The sequence below is a fragment of the Pteropus medius genome, unplaced genomic scaffold (genome assembly GCF_902729225.1).
Source record: "Pteropus medius unplaced genomic scaffold, Ma_sr-lr_union100, whole genome shotgun sequence".
Taxonomy (NCBI): Eukaryota; Metazoa; Chordata; class Mammalia; order Chiroptera; family Pteropodidae; genus Pteropus; species Pteropus medius.
In genome coordinates this window covers 1,119,742-1,139,413 of record NW_024346692.1, presented here as the reverse complement: position 1 = coordinate 1,139,413, position 19,672 = coordinate 1,119,742, and the positions used below count along the sequence as shown (strand labels likewise).

At 44.6% G+C, this 19,672-nt stretch overlaps 2 protein-coding genes across 5 annotated transcripts in view; one reads left to right on the top strand and one right to left on the bottom strand.

Moving 5' to 3' along the window:
* The first annotated feature begins 370 nt into the window (after nucleotides 1-370).
* GSG1 (germ cell associated 1) lies at nucleotides 371-19,575 on the top strand. Of its 4 annotated transcripts, none has more exons than XM_039876406.1 (6): nucleotides 371-576; nucleotides 10,256-10,574; nucleotides 11,884-11,931; nucleotides 12,738-12,893; nucleotides 13,501-13,612; nucleotides 15,509-19,575. In XM_039876406.1, exons 1-6 carry the CDS (start codon nucleotides 529-531, stop codon nucleotides 15,852-15,854), a joined length of 1,029 nt encoding a protein of 342 aa, XP_039732340.1. In that variant the 5' UTR covers nucleotides 371-528; the 3' UTR covers nucleotides 15,855-19,575. The 4 variants fall into 4 exon arrangements, with proteins under 4 accessions (XP_039732340.1, XP_039732338.1, XP_039732339.1 ...); XM_039876404.1 differs by having other exon boundaries at nucleotides 372-576; nucleotides 11,884-12,054; XM_039876405.1 differs by lacking the exon at nucleotides 371-576 and adding an exon at nucleotides 7,603-7,683 and having other exon boundaries at nucleotides 11,884-12,054.
* FAM234B (family with sequence similarity 234 member B) overlaps nucleotides 16,626-19,672 on the bottom strand; it is a 33,100-nt gene continuing 30,053 nt past the window's right edge. Inside the window, 1 exon segment of the mRNA XM_039876403.1 lies at nucleotides 16,626-19,198. Coding sequence (XP_039732337.1) covers nucleotides 19,190-19,198 — 9 coding nt within the window. The 3' untranslated portion in view covers nucleotides 16,626-19,189.

The window sequence follows — 19,672 nt, the reverse complement described above, 5'->3', positions numbered from 1 at the left end:
AATGTGGCTTTACTTTTTTTAAATTACATATTGTATTGTAATGTGGCTCATATTGTATTTCTCTTTGACAGCACTGGTATAGAGGCTTACAACTCAGTGTGATCGGGTCAGCATCATATGGGAGCCGCCCCAGACCTATAGAATCTGCTAGTTTACAAAGATCCCCAGGTGATTCTTATACACAGTCACTGAGCTGGATGACACCCAGAAGACATCCAGACCTCTGTTAAGTCCCTAGAGTGGCTACCATCTTTCTGGGGTGGGGATGTAGGGGAAATAGCAGGAGATCCCTGACTGCCACTATGATGTCACAGAGGAAACCTTATATGTCAGCTAGCCCCACCCTGACTGGTATCTTAGCTGTGGGACATCCTCTCCATCCTCTCCAGCCCACCTCATACCACCTCACCCCTCTGCAGGCAAGAGGGGACCTGATTCATCTTCACACTAGATACTCATTCCACACAAGCAAATAAGGCAGAGCAGAAGAGAAACTGAAACATCCTTGCCTCAGAACTTCAAAAGTGAATGAGCAATCCTACTCGACTGACTCAAAATGTTTGTCTCACCCAGAAGGTAGGTACCTTGATTTTTGAAATCTCATGACTCTTTCATGTGTAGTACCCTTACTGTTGAATTTGTAATATAGGTTATACAAATTCATCAGTTTATTTCAGTTTATTTCACATGCACAAGGTAAGGAGCTGGTGAATACACTATAGAATTACACGAAATGGAATAAAAATGTATTACTGAAGGCCAGTTTTTATTGACAAACCTGGAAATGTCCATACCTTGGCCTCTTCCTTTTTCATCTTCTTAAAACTTCTGTTTCTTCTTCCTCTGCTTCTTCATTTAACTTTTCCTCTCTGCTCCCAGGGCTTCTTAGAGCCCTCTAGCTTTTCTTTTTTCCCCCTCCATCTGTATGATTCCTGCTGCCAAAATCTGGCCCTTGGTACAGGCCCAATGGTGAAGGAAATGAAAGATGTGTATCATTCTACTGAACTGAAAGAGTAAATATTAAGTTCTCTGGCAGAGAGTGGTGAGGCATCCCCACGGTCCTGCTGTAAGCCAGCTTTGGACTGAAATCTTCTGGAACTAAGGAGAGCATAACCTTAGGCTCTTTCTGGTCTCAGAGAATCAGAGAGAATCTGCAGAGTCCTTCCTGACCCAGGAAGACTCTCACAGCCAGCAAAGCTATCTTGGCTTGTTTAGGGTAGAACCCGCATCTGGAAGTGACTTGCCTCCCATTCAAAAAGATTGGGAACTGCCAACTTTCAACTCAAAGGGTTCCTAAAAAAACAAAAGTTGTTCATCATCATATATCTTGCCTTTCTCAAGAGAGATAAATGAAATGTAGTTAGCCGAAGAAATAAAACACACACGCACGCACACAGGACACTGTGGTGTGCCACTCATTGGCTGAAAATAAGGGATCTCAGAAGAAAAGATAAAACAGGACAGAGCAGACAGAGCTAGTGGTTCTCAAGAGCCATGAGAGTTTGAGCACAAGCTCTATAGCTCAGAAGCAGCCCAAAGTGAATAGATTATCAACAGAACAACCCTCAAAAATGGATAAGATGATAGAAAAAGCCAGCCAGAGTAAATTTCTTTTTTTATTGGTTTATGAGGAGATTCAGGGAGGGAATATGGGAGAGTGCGTTTGTCAGTCTTTATGTGAAGTATAAAGTACACTTATTTAATCCATTGCCCCATTATGTGTGTTTCCACAATCTGGCCTGCAAAGTGAACGGTTTGATAAGGTCGACTGTGCCTCCCCTTCACCAAGAGGGCCGCCTGGCGATGAGTCATGAAGTTTTAAATACTGACTCCACCATTTACTAGTGTTGTGGCCTTGAGCAAGTCAAATGCTAGGAATCCGATTCCTGGCGTCTAGAACGGGCGTGGCCGCCTCTCCTTACGGCTGGTTGTAAGGATTAAAGGAGATGTTTGTGAAGCTTCTAGCGCAGTGTCTAATGCCCAGTATGGTTGGTTCTCTTCCCCTTCCTTTCCGCTTTCACGAGACAGCTCGTTCTAATTTACCTCTGAGAAAAAAGCCGCTTAGACGGGTAAAGTAGTGATTAAACTAGGACCCGCTAAGGAGCTCGTGGTTCCAAAGTGTCACCTGTTAGACCCACGAAATGAGGGCGACACAGCCCTACTTTAGAGCAGGAGCCAGGGGCCTGTACCCTCAGGGGAAGGGCACGGGGAGGGAAGTGCCCGACTTTGGGTTCCACGGCACCCCGGCACCTCCTGACCCTCGGCCCACAGGCCCGGGTGTGAGGGATTTATCCGATGGCCCAGTCTCGCCAGGGCAGCAGAGCATCTGCGCGGCCCCGGCCCCGCTTGGCGCCTAGGTGGCGGCGCCCTCCGCCGCGCCCAGTCGCGTCCCCCAGCCCGCGGGTCGCCCTGCTTCCAGCCGGCTCTCGCAGGCTCTTTCTTTCTGGGAGGGGCCCCGGGACGCTGTTCTCAACAGACGCTGGAGGACCGAGAGGACGAAAGGGCTCCAGCTCCGCGCCCCACCCGCTGGGGAAGTCCAGGCCGCTCCGCCGCTAGGGCGGGGCCTCGCCAAACAATTCAAAACACGTTCACGGCGCGTCGCCGTGGCAACGCAGGACCGTTGCTAGGCGACCGGAGCGCCGTAGTAAACCGCGAGCGAGGTGTTACTCATCAAGGCGAGAGGGGGCGGGGGGACGAGAGGAGCCCGCGGGGACACGGCTGGGCTCGGGCACCGCCACTGCAGTGGGGAGGAGGGGCGAGCAAGAAGAGAAGGGACGGAGACGGCACACGCGGAATGGAAATAGTGCGGCCCAGCCTTACCAGCCGGCGGCCGCGCCTTGTGCCCCCTCGAGAGGCCACTCGCATTAGGACTGCGTCCTGACCCGCCCCGCGGTCCCCAAGTGCCCCGAGCCCCAGCAAGGTTCGGTCACCCGCGCGTGAGCGATTGCCCCACAGGATGTGCAGATGTGGCTGCCCCTCTGATTCACCCCAGCTGCTCGGAGCATGGAAGAAAATTGGCTTCCTCTCCTGGAAATGGCCGCTAAAGCAAAAGCCCTCAAACAATTATATTAAAAAGCGGAAAGGGAAAGGCGACAGAGAGGAGAGGCCCCGAAATGCTTTTCTTTGGTCCTTCCCACCGAACATGAGTAGATGTGTTCCCAGAACTCGGAACCCATATTAGGGAGACAGGAGTCGTTTTTATTGAGCATTTGAAGCCATGTGGACATTAAAACACAGCTGAGATTAACCTGAAGCTGGGAAATTAACCAGAGCTAAGTGTCCAGCAGTGATGTTAATATTTTGGACACTCAGCATGGGCATTTGGTGGCATTACTCTTCCCTTCCAGCTGGGAAGCCAAAGACAAAATGTCCCGTGTGAAGACCTTCTGTTATCTTCATCAATGACTGAGTCAAATATGAGGCACTGAAGCAAAAAACTAATTAGAGCTGCAAAATCTAGGATGGTTCAAGATACATCATCTATAAGAGGTCTTCTCCGTAGGGAATCACTGAGCTTGGGAAAGGACAAAACATTTCCAATCTGTCACTGGATTGTGAGCAATGTGTTTGTACCCTGGTCTCTGTGAACTAAAGATAATACTAGTTAATGAGATCATTGTTTTCTGGGCTTTGCTCATCAAAAAGCAGGAATGTTTCCACAGGTGGGAGGAAATGTATTGGCAGAGGATGTTTGATGACACTATGAGTGCATCTATGTAGAAAGGCAGAGGGTGTATCTGTAGACCTGTGGACCTATGGACACTTTTCAGCGTCTCGCTGCTTTTATGTATGTGAATTGGGAGGATTCATTTCTCCTTTAGAAATAAGAGGTTGTTTAGACACTTTTCTTTATTTACATCTTATCTTCACCCATAGGCTTCCTAACTGTATTCATGAGATTCGTTTCCATTACAAACTTCATTTGTTCATTCATGGATGTTAAATCAGGGTTAGGTTCTGAGGATCAACAATGAATAAAACATAGCTACTTCCATATCTGGCTACTTAAAGTCAAGTGAGCATAACAGACAAGTAAACCATGTGATGAGGGGCACACAGTAGAACATGCAGGAACAGAGAACAGGGGCATGCAGATCAGAGCCAGTGAGAGCCCAAACATTTACACTCCACTCCAACTTTTATCTACTGAGTAACAAGAAGTAGTTAGTTAATGGGGCATAGGTCCAAAATCTGACTCCTGGGAGAAGGACAGAGATACTACTGCCAGGTAGGGCAAATGAACCTTTCTAGGGAAAAGATGACAGTATGGATACGTGAAAAAAAAAAACCCACTGGATCCCTTGGCCCCAACCTTTGACACTAGAGAAGTGGTATGCTATATACTTCTCTGGCTCAGCATTCTTACCCACTGTTTTAATCACCTCTTATCTACAGTGTAGTCACAAAACAATAAATTGAATTCCTGTTTACAAAGTATGTGTGGGTGTCCCAAGACCATTATTTCTCTTTAAGAACACCTATAAAGTATGGTTTTGTACAGTGCAGGGAAGAGTGACTGAGAACCTTAGCAATATAGGTTGGTCCCAACCCTTGGCCTTGTGATGTCATAGATGTTGAGGTGCATATCTATCTCTGTGGAGGCCATCCTGAGATGGTAACAGTCCAACATACAGAAGTTGAATACTGTTTTGAGATGTGGAATCTTTATGTCTGTGCTAAGTCATAAGCTTCTCAGCCAAACCTAATTATATTTATGTTGCATTGACTAGCAATTACTACTTCTGTTCTAAGAGGGGAAAGAGAAGAAAAAAATATTTACATGCCTAAATTACAATGAAAGGAAGTTGAATGGGATGGCAGGCTCTGATTTTTGTGGCTAGGCAGAAAAACTCATGTTTTGTCAAAAAGAGGAAAGAATTAGATGTTGTGGCACAGGGTCCTTGGGGAGGGGAAGCTCTCAAAATTGGTCATAGTCAGTAGCCAGCCTGCCAGCTCAGCACGCACTTAAAACGCACACCCTCCTTAGGGGTGGATTCAGGCTTTGGGGAGGCCTAAAACAATATAATTTTGGAGGCCCTCTTTAAGAAAAATAATACAAAACGACAAGTACAAATTAGATAACAGTCTTGCAAGAGACCCGAGTAGGCGGAGGACCACAGAGCTGAAGTTTCATTAGTTTTACTCTAAATCCACCTCTAGGTCTCCTCACGTTACCACTTAGGACCTGGCCACTCCCATTGCCTTTTCCCTAGAGAAGGCAAATTTGGGGCTGTAAAGGCATAGGGGGTGCGGTTTATGAGCAAAGTTAATAAAAACCAAAGACATAAGACTATGCCAAATGGTGACTCAAGCGGGATATGAGAAGTGTCTGCAAGTATTTGAAGGGTGTCAGCATAGAGAAGGAAAAAGAATTGTTCACTGTTCTGAGGTGGACAGGGAAGGAGGATACGATTAAGTAAAGAAAAATGTGCACAGAATTCATCGGAAACATTGGCTAACTGTATTTTCTGATACTGTGGTGTTGCATTTCCCATGGGAAGTACTGAAGGGTCTATTGAGTCACTGAAAACTGTAACTGGCCACAAAAAAATGCGTTATAGAAAACAATTCTATGAGATGTCCTCCGGGGAGCAGCTGGCTGCCCCTTGAATTCATTCTGAGCCCTGAATTCCATAAGGCTGACACACATGTTCTATAGATTAGTGTGTGGGGCGGAGGTCAATCGAAGAAAAAGAAACAGTCCAGCAGGGAGGAGCCACCGCCTCCACCCACATTTGGGGACTGGTGGAGGAACATGTGACTGAAGAGAAAAAAATCTGAGGAGGTGGTGCCACCCAGCGTTGCAAGGAAAAACACAATAGCCAGAAAACCAGCCCCCAATTCCACCATGAAAAGTGATCACAAAACTCCTGCTTCTTTCTCCCAAAGATGCGGGAATCCTGCCTGGGCACAAGAACATGTGTGTCAAATACGCTGTTAGCAGTCTGAGAAGAGTAGAGAATATATTGGGTGACAGAAGCAAAATCCAGAGAGACATGTTTGGCTAAAATGTAGACTAATTCAAACGCTCTGAGGGGAGCCTGCCTTTGATTCCCTAAACGAAAGGCACAAACACAGAATGGGGAAAACCATGACTTGATTGCTGGCAAATCTAGAAGACGTAGGGGAAAGGCAAGGGAGGACGGTATAAAGGGTTTCATCAAATGTAAGCCTCCAATGAGTCAAACGAGTGTTATTTTATGGTCCATTAATTACCCAGCTAAGTATTTTTCAGTCCATTCAGCTTTTTCCTGCTTGTTAAGTCAGAGCTGTGACTTTTCAAGCTCCTTAGGTGCAGAAACAGAAACCAGAAAGTCTATCCCTGGGTATATACTAAGAGCTTCCTAAAATTATAGATTCCTGGGCCTCACCCCAAAACTAATATGGAATCTCATGATGGGGCCGAGAAATCTGCAACTTTTCCAACCTTTCAAAAATGGTTCTGATGCTTAGTCAGAATTGAGAACTACTGCTCTTGAATAAAGGAGAGGACTTTACAATCAAGACAAATAATTACAACGGAGTATACAAAGTGTTATAAAAGAAGTACAGTGTGACAAGGGCAGAGAGGAGGAAACTGTTCTTGGGGAGAAAAGAAACATTTTCGAAGAATGAGGGACTCTAACACTAATCTTGATGAGAGGCGGGTCGCCAGGTAAAAAGAGTCCGAAGACATTCCAGGTAGAAGAACATCTGCAAAGGCCTGGAAGATGAAAATCCATAGGGTGTCTAGGGTATCACAAGCAGTTACAGAATTGTCTCCCACCCTTGTCATCCCAATTAATTAGTACAATTTTTGAGGACAGAAAGAACAACTTGTACTTCTAGGTGATGGGTGGCAAGAAGATAGGCAATCAACCCCTCGTTAATTTGTCAGATTATTTTTTTTAAGTTTTAGGAACGCTTTTTTAAAAAGTAAAAATTGTCATTTGCCTGAAGATTGGGGGAGAAATGGTAGATAGCCATAGTATTGCTGACCCTGGAATTTATTCCTCTCCTATCCTAGCCTACTTTATCCGCATCCTCACCTCCATCCCCACCCAACACTGTCTCGGCATTCCAAATGGAGGGATGACATTAATAGTCTTTACAAATGATGCTAACTGGAGGGTGGAGACCATGTGACACAAGGAAACTATTTTGTATCCATGACTCTATGAGACCCTGACATTGCAGAGAATAGAGCTTATTAAATGGATGGAAAATCCTTAACAAGGGAATGGGAACTTCTGTATTAATGATGACCCTGTAATATTTTCTGTGTCTGCCATAAAATCAAGCCCAATCCATTCACGCCAGTTACCTAGGAAATGGCAGTTAGATGGAAACTAAATCATCATTTAATTTTTAAAGAAGCTTCACTTTGTGAATGCAGGTCCTTGCTTCTTTGTGATTAATTCCAGATCCCTATTGGCAAGCTCTCCTGTGTAATCTCCCAGAACAGCTGGGACATGATTGCATTGTCAATTATTAAATGCCCAAGTTCCCTGCAAGGCAGCATTTAATCATGAGGTACTCTAAAAAAAAAAAAAGAGAGAGAGATAGAAGAGGAGAGATGGGAGGGGGAGTTGGGTGGGTGCGGAGGCTAGTTTCCATTCTTTCAACATTAAACCAAAGAGATTTGAAGTGCAGACAGCATACTGCAGTCCTTCCAAACAAGCTGCAAGACTGACCATGGCCAAGGTAAACTAGCTTCTCTCTCTTGTTGCTCAGAACTTACATTACATAATTATTTTGTATCTGATTCTTTTAAGAGGTGTGCCTGTCTCATCAATTTGTTACCTATGTTAACCTTATGATAATTCTGAGTTTTTCCGTCAACCAATGTTGATGAAAGAGTGAGTGACACTTTGGCACTTATGTACTTCCTAATGATCTGAACCCGGGGAAGCCACTATTTGTCCCTTTCCTAGAGAGTAGAGTCACCTTGGCATGGGGTTTACCAGCATATGCAAAGATATAACTTTTCTGATAACTGCTGCTTCCTCTTGATAATCTTAAGAAAACCATTACAAAATTAGATTTGTTCTTCCAATTCAAGAGGTATGTGGATACTGGAGAGAAAAGGCATTTTGCGGGGAGAAAAAATATGTGATGGGGGCACTAAAGGTGTTGAAGATAATTCTTGAAAAGGCTCTTAAATGGATTCCCATTTGATTATCAAAATAATTCTTGAAGGAGTTTTTTTCTGTGTCTATCCTTGGTGAATACTCCTTCTGGGAGCGGCCTCTCTGAGCTTCATTCCAAGTTCTTTTTTATCCTTTGTTTCTCAAATCACTTATTTCTTAAATTAGTTGTCACCTTGGTGCTGTAAAGTGGTTGTACATAGTGTGGGGTGCATTATTCCTATTTCTGAATAACCTGCAGAACAATTTACAAATATGTGTAACTTGAAATGAAATGGATTGAGGATAGAGTTTAAAATCTGAAGTGATATGATAGTAAACAAATTTCCAAGTCATATAAGATTGAAAATAAAGTTGTTGAAAATGCAGAACTGCCTGTATCCTTAATTCAATCTTTATGTAAAGTAATGAAGATGGTTTACCTGGAAGTTTATTTCCTATTCGGGCAATGAATATAAAAATAATTAGAAAGGATAACTCCATGTTGAAAACATTCTTTTCTGGGGATGAGGGCAACATACGACTCCCATACCTATCAATACAAGATCTTTCTTCCTTCCAGATGCTGTAGGTTTTTGGTTGTTACCAAGGTCACCCAGAGTCTTGCACAGTCTGACAATTCTTAGTGGATTTAATTTGTTTTTTGCTATTTTTTTTTTAAATCATATTAGTAGATTGCTTTCTAGAAACTGTGTTATCATACATTTTGCCTATTGGTTTTCTTATACATATGAACCTTGTATATTTCTTATTGCCATAAAATAATCTGCACTTTGTCTGTAGTATGCACTGTTTTAGTCTCTGTAAATTCTGAAGAACAAACTGTTATATTTCTAAGATAAAGTTCTCTGTTGAATGTAGAAAAATGTTAAGCTGGAGATGATGAAAGAGGCAGATTTATGAGCCTATCCTATTTAGCTATGGTTTCATTTACATCTCTTAAGCTAAGCAGATTTGGGTCTGATTAATTCTGATATGAGAGATCCCCTGGAAAGCTCAAGATGGTTTAAGAAGCATCTGTCAGCAACTAAATGTGGGCTTCTTTTCCATTCAGTATGTATTAATGCAATAGCATAAACTACTCCATAACACAAAGTGCAAGACCTGTCATATTTCTTTATTTTTCTAAATCAAATTAAATCTGGCTCCAAGCCACCACTCCCCAAAGTCCAAATATCTACTATTGGTCATTTTTTTCAACTAGCCCTCCTCTTCTCTGAGACTAAAAACAAGGTCAGTGGCTCCAGGCAGAGCCACACGGGCCACAGATCTTTCTGCTGCCACACACTGTGTCCCCACTGTGAATCAGGCTCCACTACGGCATCGAGCTGCGATGATAACCCTCCAGGTTCCTTTCTACCCACCAAGGTCACCCTTTCTGTGGCTACCTGGCCACAACACTTGGTGTCTAGCCTTCGTGAGCACCACACAGCCACCTCCCATTTGAGATTTATCATCTCAGTGGCAGTGGATGGAAGCTGGACCCAGACAACCACCTCTCAGAACCCATAGCTTCCTCTCCTCCCCAGACATTTCAATAGCCTCACATCTCAGTTGGTCCCCTGCTCTCTTTTATCCTCAAGGCCCCAAAGCCTCCATCTGCATCCACTCCTTCTGCGGTAATCCAGTTTAACATTCATTGATACAACATGTCCACCTTTACTCCTCGCAGAGGACTCTATAATGCAGGGAAGAGGACACCAAAAACTCACATGGTTGCAATCACAAATACCTCAGCAAGTCAGTGCTACTACCTTTCAATGTAGGCAAACCAAAAATAATTACCAGCAAGAACATTTAGACGGCTCCCAATTCTTTCTCTCGACCTGATATATACTAGTCTCAGTTTAATCACTCTCCGATTGAGATTCTGATGCTTACTCAGATCATCTTCAATAAGCACTTTAGTATAAGAAGGTCCAGCTTAAATAAACACCATTGCTATGGTACCTACTCCAGGCCACTCCTGAAGCCGAGCTTCCACAGGGCTCCTTGGAGAAAACGCCCAGCAATTGGTTGTGCCCATCATGCTGGAGGAAACTGGCTTGAGCTTAGGGGACTGCAGGGAGGGATGTCCGGATCTCTAAGGAGGCTCTGAAATCAGTTCTCCACATGTTTGTCTGTTACAGATGGAGCTCCCGAAGGGCTTCTCTGGCCAACGGACATTCCTATCTGCCGTCCTCAACCTGCTATCACTCAGCCTCTCCACAGCATCCCTGCTCAGCAACTACTGGTTTGTGGGCACACAGAAGGTGCCCAAGCCCCTGTGCGGAAAAGGTCTGGCAACCAAGTGCTTTGACATGTCAATGCCCTTGGATGGGGGCAGCACCAACGCATCATCCCAGGAGGTGGTACAATACAGCTGGGAGACTGGGGATGACCGCTTCTCCTACCATACCTTCCGGAGTGGCATGTGGCTATCCTGTGAGGAAACTGTGGAAGAACCAGGTAGCCTCCTCCTGTCTGATTCCCACCCCCTCCCCCAAAGGGATCTTATGCAGGCAAAGAACCAGTGGGAAGTATACAGCACTCTCCCACACCACACTAGCCGCATCCTCAACCTCCGCATCTCCTACCTCTGTGTCGTGTCCCTTCTCCTTAGGACTCCCTTTCAATCAGGCCAAAAGCCCATCTGGCTTTTCACCTCCCGTCTGTCTAGTGGACTTGCTGGTTTAAAATATCATTGCCCTTAAAGGGTTTCGTTTAGACTTTCTTTCAACATTATGAGAATTTCCATCCTAGCAAACTAGAATTGCTGCTTAGAGACAAAACAAGGAGAGATGACTGTTACAGAAAAAGCCCTACTCTGCCCAGCTCTGACCTTATATGTATAACTTCATTTCTACAGGCCTTGATTTTCTCACTAATGAGATGGAAGAATCAGAGTAGGTCATCTTTAAAGTCTCTTCCTCCTCCTCCCCCTCAAAAAAGGTTTTCTCATTCAAAGTATTACTGTTATAATTTAAAAGGTAGGAGAACTGAAGCTCAGAAAGAGTAACTAGATCTTGTAAGGACACCTTCAGGGAGCTGAAAACAGACGCCCTCCCCTCCCCCCACTGCTCCCCACCCCCCAGGCTCCTGCCGCTTGGTGCACACTCGCAAACTGGGCATTGTGCCAGCATGCATCAGTTAGCATGTAGTTCAGGATAGGAGCAATTAGACTAAGGTCACCCCCACCCCTTCTCTGCTTGAAGCATTCAGAGGTCACCTGGTAGTGATGTTTTTCTAAAGCCCAGAATCTTGGACAATTTGCAATCTGCTACTTCTCCGGATTTGGGCTAAGGAAAAAGAGGAGACAGAAGAGGAATATAAACGTGTGTGAATTTACATTTATATTTGTTATTATTGTGCCACTCAATGCAGCTACAACCCCAGTCTCAGCAACAATTTAGAGCCATTCCTACCCGTGGAACAGCGGCAGCAAACAGTGTTGGTTAACACTAGGTCATTCATCAACTAACTCTTCCTGACACAGGAACAGAAACTGTCCCTGTGTAGGCGCTCTCAGGGAAACGTGGAATTCTTCACTGTCAGGAATTTAGGAGACAGAAATTAATCCTGGTGACTTGTCTCTGCCATTCATTCATCCATGCACTCCTAACTGCTTTCAAGAAGAGACATTTAGAGCCTGCCCTACTACATGCAGGGCAAGCACCATGTCGGAACAAACAGTGACGCCAGGTATGGGAAAGGGGGAAGCGTTCCTCCCAGCTGTCCACGGAAGCACCTCCATGAAACTGGACCTTGTCTGTTTCAGGGGAGAGGTGCCGAAGCTTCACTGAACTCACACCACCAACCGAGAGAGGTGAGAAAGGACTACTGGAATTTGCCACGTTGCAAGGCCCACGTCACCCCACTCTCCGATTTGGAGGGAAGCGGTTAATGGAGAAGGCTTTCCTCCCCCACCTTCCCTTGGGGCTTGTGGCAAGTATGTGGGTTTGATAACAAATTTAGTTGTCATTGAGTCTGGGGCTTCTCTGGATCTAAATTGTTCTGTGATCTCCTGCTTTCTCTTCTTCTGAGCCCCACAGAGTGACACAAACTCCCTCCAGAGCTGACTTTCATTCATATGCAGGAATGCAAAAAAGGAACAGCGGGGACAAAGTTCGTAAATAGAAAACCACCAACAGCTCTAACCTACTCTTGTTGCCAAGTAACCATGTGGAAAAGCTTAGATTTCTCCTTTTTTGCGCCAACAATTTTTTTTTTTTTTTTTTTTTTTGTAAAGTGAGAGAGAAGGAGGGAGGGAAGAAACAAAACTGATTGTCCAAAATGAAATAAGGAATAAGAGAAACAAAGATGATAAATAGCAATGTTATATCCTTGCAAGACTCTGTGAAAATTAGATTTCTTCTCAAATCGCCCTAACGGTATTTACAGTCAATCAAGTTTACTTGATTATGTATTGCGTACTGAGCAGAGTGAGAGCTGTGGGGTGATAGCAAAGAACCCTAAATTAAGGAATGCTCCCGCCTGGTTTCAGCTCTGTCTCATTCTCCCTTCTCTGATGCTGTGAGGCTTAGAGCTCTTCTAATAGGCATCATTTGTTCGCCATTTGTTCAGTTATTTAACTGGCAGAGTAAGAGTTCATCTTCCTCTGCTTTCCAACAGAGATCCTATGGTTATCATTGGGAGCCCAATTCGCCTACATTGGACTTGAACTCATTAGCTTCCTCCTGCTACTAATGGACTTGCTGTTGTTTACTGGGAACCCTGGCTGCGGGCTCAAGCTGAGTGCCTTCGCTGCTATCTCTTCCGTCCTGTCAGGTGAGCACCCCCAAAGCCGGACAGGGTGGGTGTCCTCTGCTGCCCCTGATGCACTAGCTGGCAGTCTCTGTTCAGAGGGGAGGAACGAGGAGCCCAAACACAACATAAAGAATGGAGGTATGAGATACGTTACAGGTGTTTTTCATTTTAAATTGAAATAACGTGAAGCTTTATACTAGATCATTATGTACTTTGAAAAATGATGCATCTCTAGAGTTTTTTTTATTTGCAAGTTTTCTCGATATGTTTGCTTTTCAGTTGTGACATACACATAGCTTCTTAAAACTGTTGGCTAAAGTAAGAGATGTATATATAAGATTAAGATTAAAGCTCACACTAGGGGTATGGGAGGAAAGAAAAGTGAGCAGCAGCCCTGGATGCAGAAACTTCCTCCAAAGCGCTAAACCTAAAGTCTGGGATAGCCTATTGCAAAGATAAGCATTCGAGAAGCCCCCATCACATATTAGTGTTCTGGAAATGTGGTGGCATATAGGTGGCGGAATGCCTCACTTGATGCAAAATGAGGAGGTTGCTCCAAGATCACGTTCCCTGTAGACGACAATGCTAGCCTTTCTCTAAGGGTGCCACCTTCCTGTTCCCTCTGTAGGCCTTCTGGGGATGGTGGCCCATATGATGTATTCACAAGTCTTCCAGGCGACTGCCAACTTGGGTCCAGAAGACTGGAGGCCACATGCTTGGAATTATGGCTGGGCATTCTAGTAAGTGCTTACCATCTCCTGAACTCTTTAGCCAGTCTTCATTAGATTTGCTCCCCTCAACTAGATGCTGGCTCCATGTCCTTCTGCCTTCCTTCATCCCTCATCCCAGTGGCCTGTCAGTCAAAGAGAGGCCTGGACCATCAGGCCACACCCTTTCTTCCCCCACCTTCTGAGCTGGTACAGAGAGAATTCCTCTAAGCTTGTTTTGTGAGGCTGTTGTCCAGTTTTTCTGCTAGTACAGATACAGCAATTACTTCTTCCCCTGATGAGTATGTTGCCTTTGGTAAATGAGACTGGTTTAGTATGGTTTATGGAAATGATGCTCTATATTTTATATATATGATTCGAAGCATTGGAGGACAGAGAAATAGAGAATTAGCCTTGAAATGTGGATTGAATTCCATTCCCTGTGAACTGCTTATTACTCTTCTCCTATAACGGAAAGTAACTTCTTCCTACCTCTATTCCACCCAACTGTGTTAGAAATAAAACTTCCCTTACCAGTCATTCCCTAACCCTTAAAAAACTAAGGGGTCAGTTATTTTAGATTTCTCTTTAAAAAAAAAAAAAGCAGCAACCATGGCAAAACTACAGGAAGGTAAACATCCTCTTTGTTTGAGAGCTCCTCACTTTCTCGCTTGAAGAACACTCTATTCTCCGACTTGGACTTATATAACTGTCTGGATAAGTACCAAGTACTTTAAAAGTGTGAAAAGACAGCACTGGGCTCAAGTTTCCACACTAAAAGAGGCTATATGGAAACCCATACGTGTCTATTATGAGATCCTATCCCTTTTCTAATGGTAGAATATGTGTTATTTGATTCAGGGGTCTTTGGTCTACTCTACCAGCTGCCACGTGAGTTGAGCTCATTTTCCAGACCCAAAATTTCTCACCTTTTGTCTGCCTTCAAGCCATCCTTGGCATTACCACGGCGAAGCTCAGACTATAAAAGTCCTTTAACCAGCTACCACCAGTACCACAGTACCCAGCCGGAGTCTACTTAGTCTGTCAGAGGCAGCAGACAGGAACATGCAGTCCCAGCATGTGGCCTAGCTTTCACCATCACTTGGCCTCATGAATTCCTTCACTAACCGCACACAACTTCCTGTTTCCTGGGCTTCCCAGAATCGTCGGGAAATTTAGGGGTTTGACTATCCAAGTTTTAGAACTGTGTTTGAGAAAGTCCTCTGGTATCCTTCCTTCTTTGTTGCGTCCATCCAGCTTCTCTTGCATCCACTATAAACTCCCTCAAGCTGAGAACATCGTTTTCATAATGGGCAGATTCCACTAGTGTAACTTACGATACCTCCAGATTTATAGTAAAAGTTTCTTGAACTGCTCTCACAGACTCAACTCTGTGGGCCCTTAAGACTGCTAAGCTCAAAACAAAGGAAGATGGAGGATGACTCCAGCGTCTGAGTGAAGGGATGGCTCTGCTGGGGTGGCAGGGGGCTCCCTTTGTATACATTGTGTCCATCGTATACACTGGAGCTGCAGGCCTAAGGAGATTATACAAGGGTAACTGCAGCTTGAAAAAGAGTAGTCAAAAAATTGCGTGCATGTGTTTATACATACATACATATATATAATGTATGCATATATAAAATAGGTACACCAAGTATTAAAAAGCACGGCACTAAAAATCGATTCAACTCCTAGTCTGACTTTAACACTACACAAGTCTCTCTTTTACCACAAAATGTCCAGAATGTGCCCTAAGCCAGACCAAATTCGGTTCTCTTGCCCACATACCTGCGATATGGTGGAAAGCCCCTAAATCCCTATGAGGCAGCAGTCTAGTTTATTAGTAGGAAGGAATCACAGCATTTTTCTTGCAAACCTGTGAGAAAGATTCTTACTATCCAATTTTTTGGTATGTTTGTTTGTCCTTAGCACAGCCTGGGTTTCCTTCACCTGCTGCATGGCATCGGCTGTCACCACCTTCAACACATATACCAGGCTGGTGCTGGAGTTCAAGTGCAAGCACAGTAAGAGCTTCAAAGGAAACCTGAGCTGCCTACCACATCACCACCAGTGTTTCCTCCAGCAGCTGTCATGTGCAGCCCACCCGGGGGTTCCTTTAACCAGCTACCACCAGTACCACAGTCAGCCCATCCGCTCTGTCTCCGAAGGTGTCGACTTCTACGCAGAGCTACACAACAAGGGATTCCAACAAGGCACCAGCCAGGGGCTAAAAGAAGAGCTGGCTGGCTCATCTGTAGAGGAAGAACAGTGTTAGGAGTACGTGGGTTTGGAGAGCAGTCTGAGCCCTACTTTACATGTTTGTTATCAACATGTGCTTAAGCCAATGTCTGTTTCTTGAGCAAGGTTTTTAGAGGTTAAGAATAAGGGTACATTAAAGAACAAGTCCGAAGGGGAGGTGCCAGGGTGCCACTGCTCCCTTTCCCTCCCCAGCTGTCTCCTTTCACCATCCCCCATGTCTCACGGGTTCAGAATGCCCTTCTCTTCTTGTTATGTGCCAAGTTCTGGGCTAAGCAATGGAGCTAAAAAGAGGAGTAACATGCAGTTCCTGCCCTTTAAGGGTTTATCAACCTGGTCATCTGTCTGGGATTTGGAGAAATAGAGAAGGGCAGCAAATCAACGGGAGGTGACTGTGGCTCAACTTCCCATGGAGCACTCGAATTTCCTGGAAGTCACAGAAGACGAAGGCACTGCCTATTACATGTCCTGCATCCACACAGAGGGTACCCAATGGAAATTTACTGGAAAATTATCTTAGAAGCCATTAGGAGACTAGTTTAGGTGAGAAGGCTCCTATCACATGCAGGGACAGGCCCACTCCCAGAAACGGCCCGCCAAGGCTGTTCAGATAGGACTATGGTTCCCCAGTAGAGAACCATAAGGGAGACTTCCCTAGTGAACAAAGCTGCGTATACACTTCTCTCTGGATCCCCACCTTCTTAACCATCCACTCGCCCTTTCTCTTTTCCACAAGGGAAAACAAACCATCCTGGATGGCTAAGAAGAATGAGAATGGCACACAAATGCGTTCCTATACATAGTATTTATTTGTTCTGTAACAATTCACATTTTAAATAGTACTTCCTGACAATATACCAGCTGGCTCTTCTTAAATATGGGCAATAAGGACAGCAATTCACATTGAAGGGCTTGGTATCACCATACCACACGAGAAGAGTGAATAGAAGCCATCTGGGGGACGGGGAGGATGTGGTCTAGGATGCGGGTGGGGGGCAATGATTTGTAAGGGAAGAAGAGAGAGACTGGGAAGAGGAAGACCTCTGCATTCGCTAGTCTGCTATCATTACTATTTCTAGGTAGTTGTCATATTGCCTTTGCTGGCAACCTCATGCCAAGAATGGGGAAAGAAAGCAGCATACTTCCTGTCTCAGCTATCTGCGTGGGTGGATGCCTGCAAGGAAAAGAAAGTACAGGGAAACACTGGACAAGAAACCAGCATCCACACTAGTCAGACGAAGCTTCCTCAGTCTTCAGCCACCTTTTACACCCTCTGCACTGGCTGCAAGAGGGAGAAGAAGCCTAACGCCTTTACTGTGATTAGCAAAGGGATTCAAACTTATCACAGTCAAAACAATCTATGTTAAGTTACTCTGCAAACACACCATGAAGAATTTAGGGACATTATGTTTTTCTAGCTTCCGCTTATGTATTTCTGGGACTCACCCAGCACAAACAGTCTTCTGTCCAAAACAATCCCTTCAAATCAGGTCCTCAGAAAACAAATTTGCACTTTATTCCTGCCTAATGTGGCTACCTTCCCAGAAAGCCCCAACACGGTCGAGAACCAGGTTTAGGTCTAGATGGCTCGGCGCAGGCTACAAGACCACGACCCCGGTTTTAGGTATTCAGTCAATTATAAATTAGTCCTCAGAACTCTCCACTAGTCCAAACTAGATTCTAGGCTCTTCAAACCCTAGAAGTGAATCTGGAATTATCCCCATGCTCTCAGATATCCTATAACTGTTTCCCCCAAGTTTACAATAAGCTTGGCCCACGCACGCCTTCCAAAGTGTTGGAACCAAATGTGCTCTGAGGGGCTTAAGGCAGGGGGTGCCCAGACAGCTGGGAAGGCCAGTCTGCAGGCCAGGCAGCGTGCCCGCGTGGAGCTGCCGCTACCACACTTCCATGAGGGCATAATCTTGCCGGTGAGGCAGTTCACACACATCCCTGTAATTTGGGATCTGTAATTTTCTGTAATCTCTAAATTTTCTGGAATCCCTTTATTAACACAAGCTAAAAAGATACAGGCTCAAGTAAAAAGAGAACCTGAGTTGCATTTGGGGATGAACTATCAGAATTATTCAAGAAGGAAAGCAGTTCTCTACCAGCTAACGAGGGATTTTCAGCTAAACGACCTAGAAGTTTAGTAGAAGAGAACACAATAGAAGTAATATATTTATATAGAAGGGAGAATCGTAGGAGAAAATTCTAAAGAACTTAACCAATTATAAAAGTTATAGTATTTACATGAGAATTTTTCTTCAATGCGATGCTTCAAAGGCTCTACGAGGAAGGAGACGTGCAGGGCAAAATGGTTGCACACTGGACCTGTGGAGCAGAAGTCCAGAAACAGCTTTGCTCTCGTCAAGCAAAGTAAAATATCCCTGAATAGAAGAGAGCAAAAGAGAACAATGGGAGGATGCCCAGTAGAAGATGCTAAGAGAGCAGAGCAGAGATGAAGCAGAGATAAGCATATCTGCCTCGGTCGTTCCTGACTTCTGGTTTTTCTCTAAGCTGAGGACAGTGTACACATAAGCACTTCTGGAGTTACTGCAGTAAAAAAGATGGCTGGCAGGACGACTGAAGACATATGTAACATATGGACCTCGTCAGAGGTAGGTCACTGAAGCTATATTTTTCTTGCTCCCCTTCTGAGAGGAATATCATTATTCTTATGGTCACTAAATATATAGAAATAGAAAGTGTGAGAGAACAGGATACATCAGGCAGGGAAGAGATGAAAATGCTTGGATGGCTGTCTCGGTCTCCCACCTCCGGTCTTTCTCACTGCTGCGAAGGTTGAGAAGAAGCTAAGGAACAGGTGGGGAGAGAATAAGTAGAAAAATGATGAGTGACCCTCAAAATTAGAGGCAGGCCATCCGGAAGCCTCGAGATGATCAAACGAACCAAATGTATTTCAGAAGAACAAGAAACTGGGTCCCTGGAGCTTAAGAAATATCTAGAAAATATTCCATCGCAATGCTAAAAAATATACACACGGCTTAACACAAAATTAAATGTTCCAGTAGAGAACTTCACTGAAATTTCCCAGCAAGAGTTTATAAATTAGACATACAAAAAATAAAACACAAGATTCACATTTCCAAATTATCCACACAGAGTGCCTAGAGGGGGTTAATGCAGGGATTGAAAAGGTAGGTAAAATACCCCAGCCACATGGTGCGTGCCGTGCTCAAAGAACTGCAGCACGCCTTCCACAGGGCTGTGCGACCACCACGCAGCGGTGGTGAGATGAGGATGACGACGTCTCCCTTCTCTCCGAAGAACTGAATTTACACTGACAGGAGAGACACGCAGCCATTCTGTTCACTTCTGAGACCAAAGATTCCATCAGACGACCTGGGGGGAAAAGGTGCAACTATCAGCGGCTTTCATTTTTTCATGGTAGAGAAATGGAAGAAACCTAAAGGTCAAGATAGTCCTCTATTTTCCTGTCCTTTTGTATAATCCCAATGGCTTATAAGTATCCCTCCAGAAAGGCTTAGACTTTTATCTTTTTCCATGTTAAGCTCTTAAATTTTGACCTAGACCACTGTATTGGGGAGGGGGCCGGAGCTTTAGCATTTTGAGCAAGATAATTCTTTGTTCTGTGTAACTGCCACAAGCCCTGCATGTTAGCATCACTAGCCCCTACTCAGAAAATACCATTAGTATCCATCCCTGACAGTCACTGGGACAATAAAAACCATGACCCCACATTTCCAAATGCCTGAAAACAACTGAGTAACATTTCTCAACAATCATGAAGCACCCTTAGAAAATAGCGCTCGTCCAAAACAACTGGTTCTTGGTACCCAGCTACTCGAGAAGACT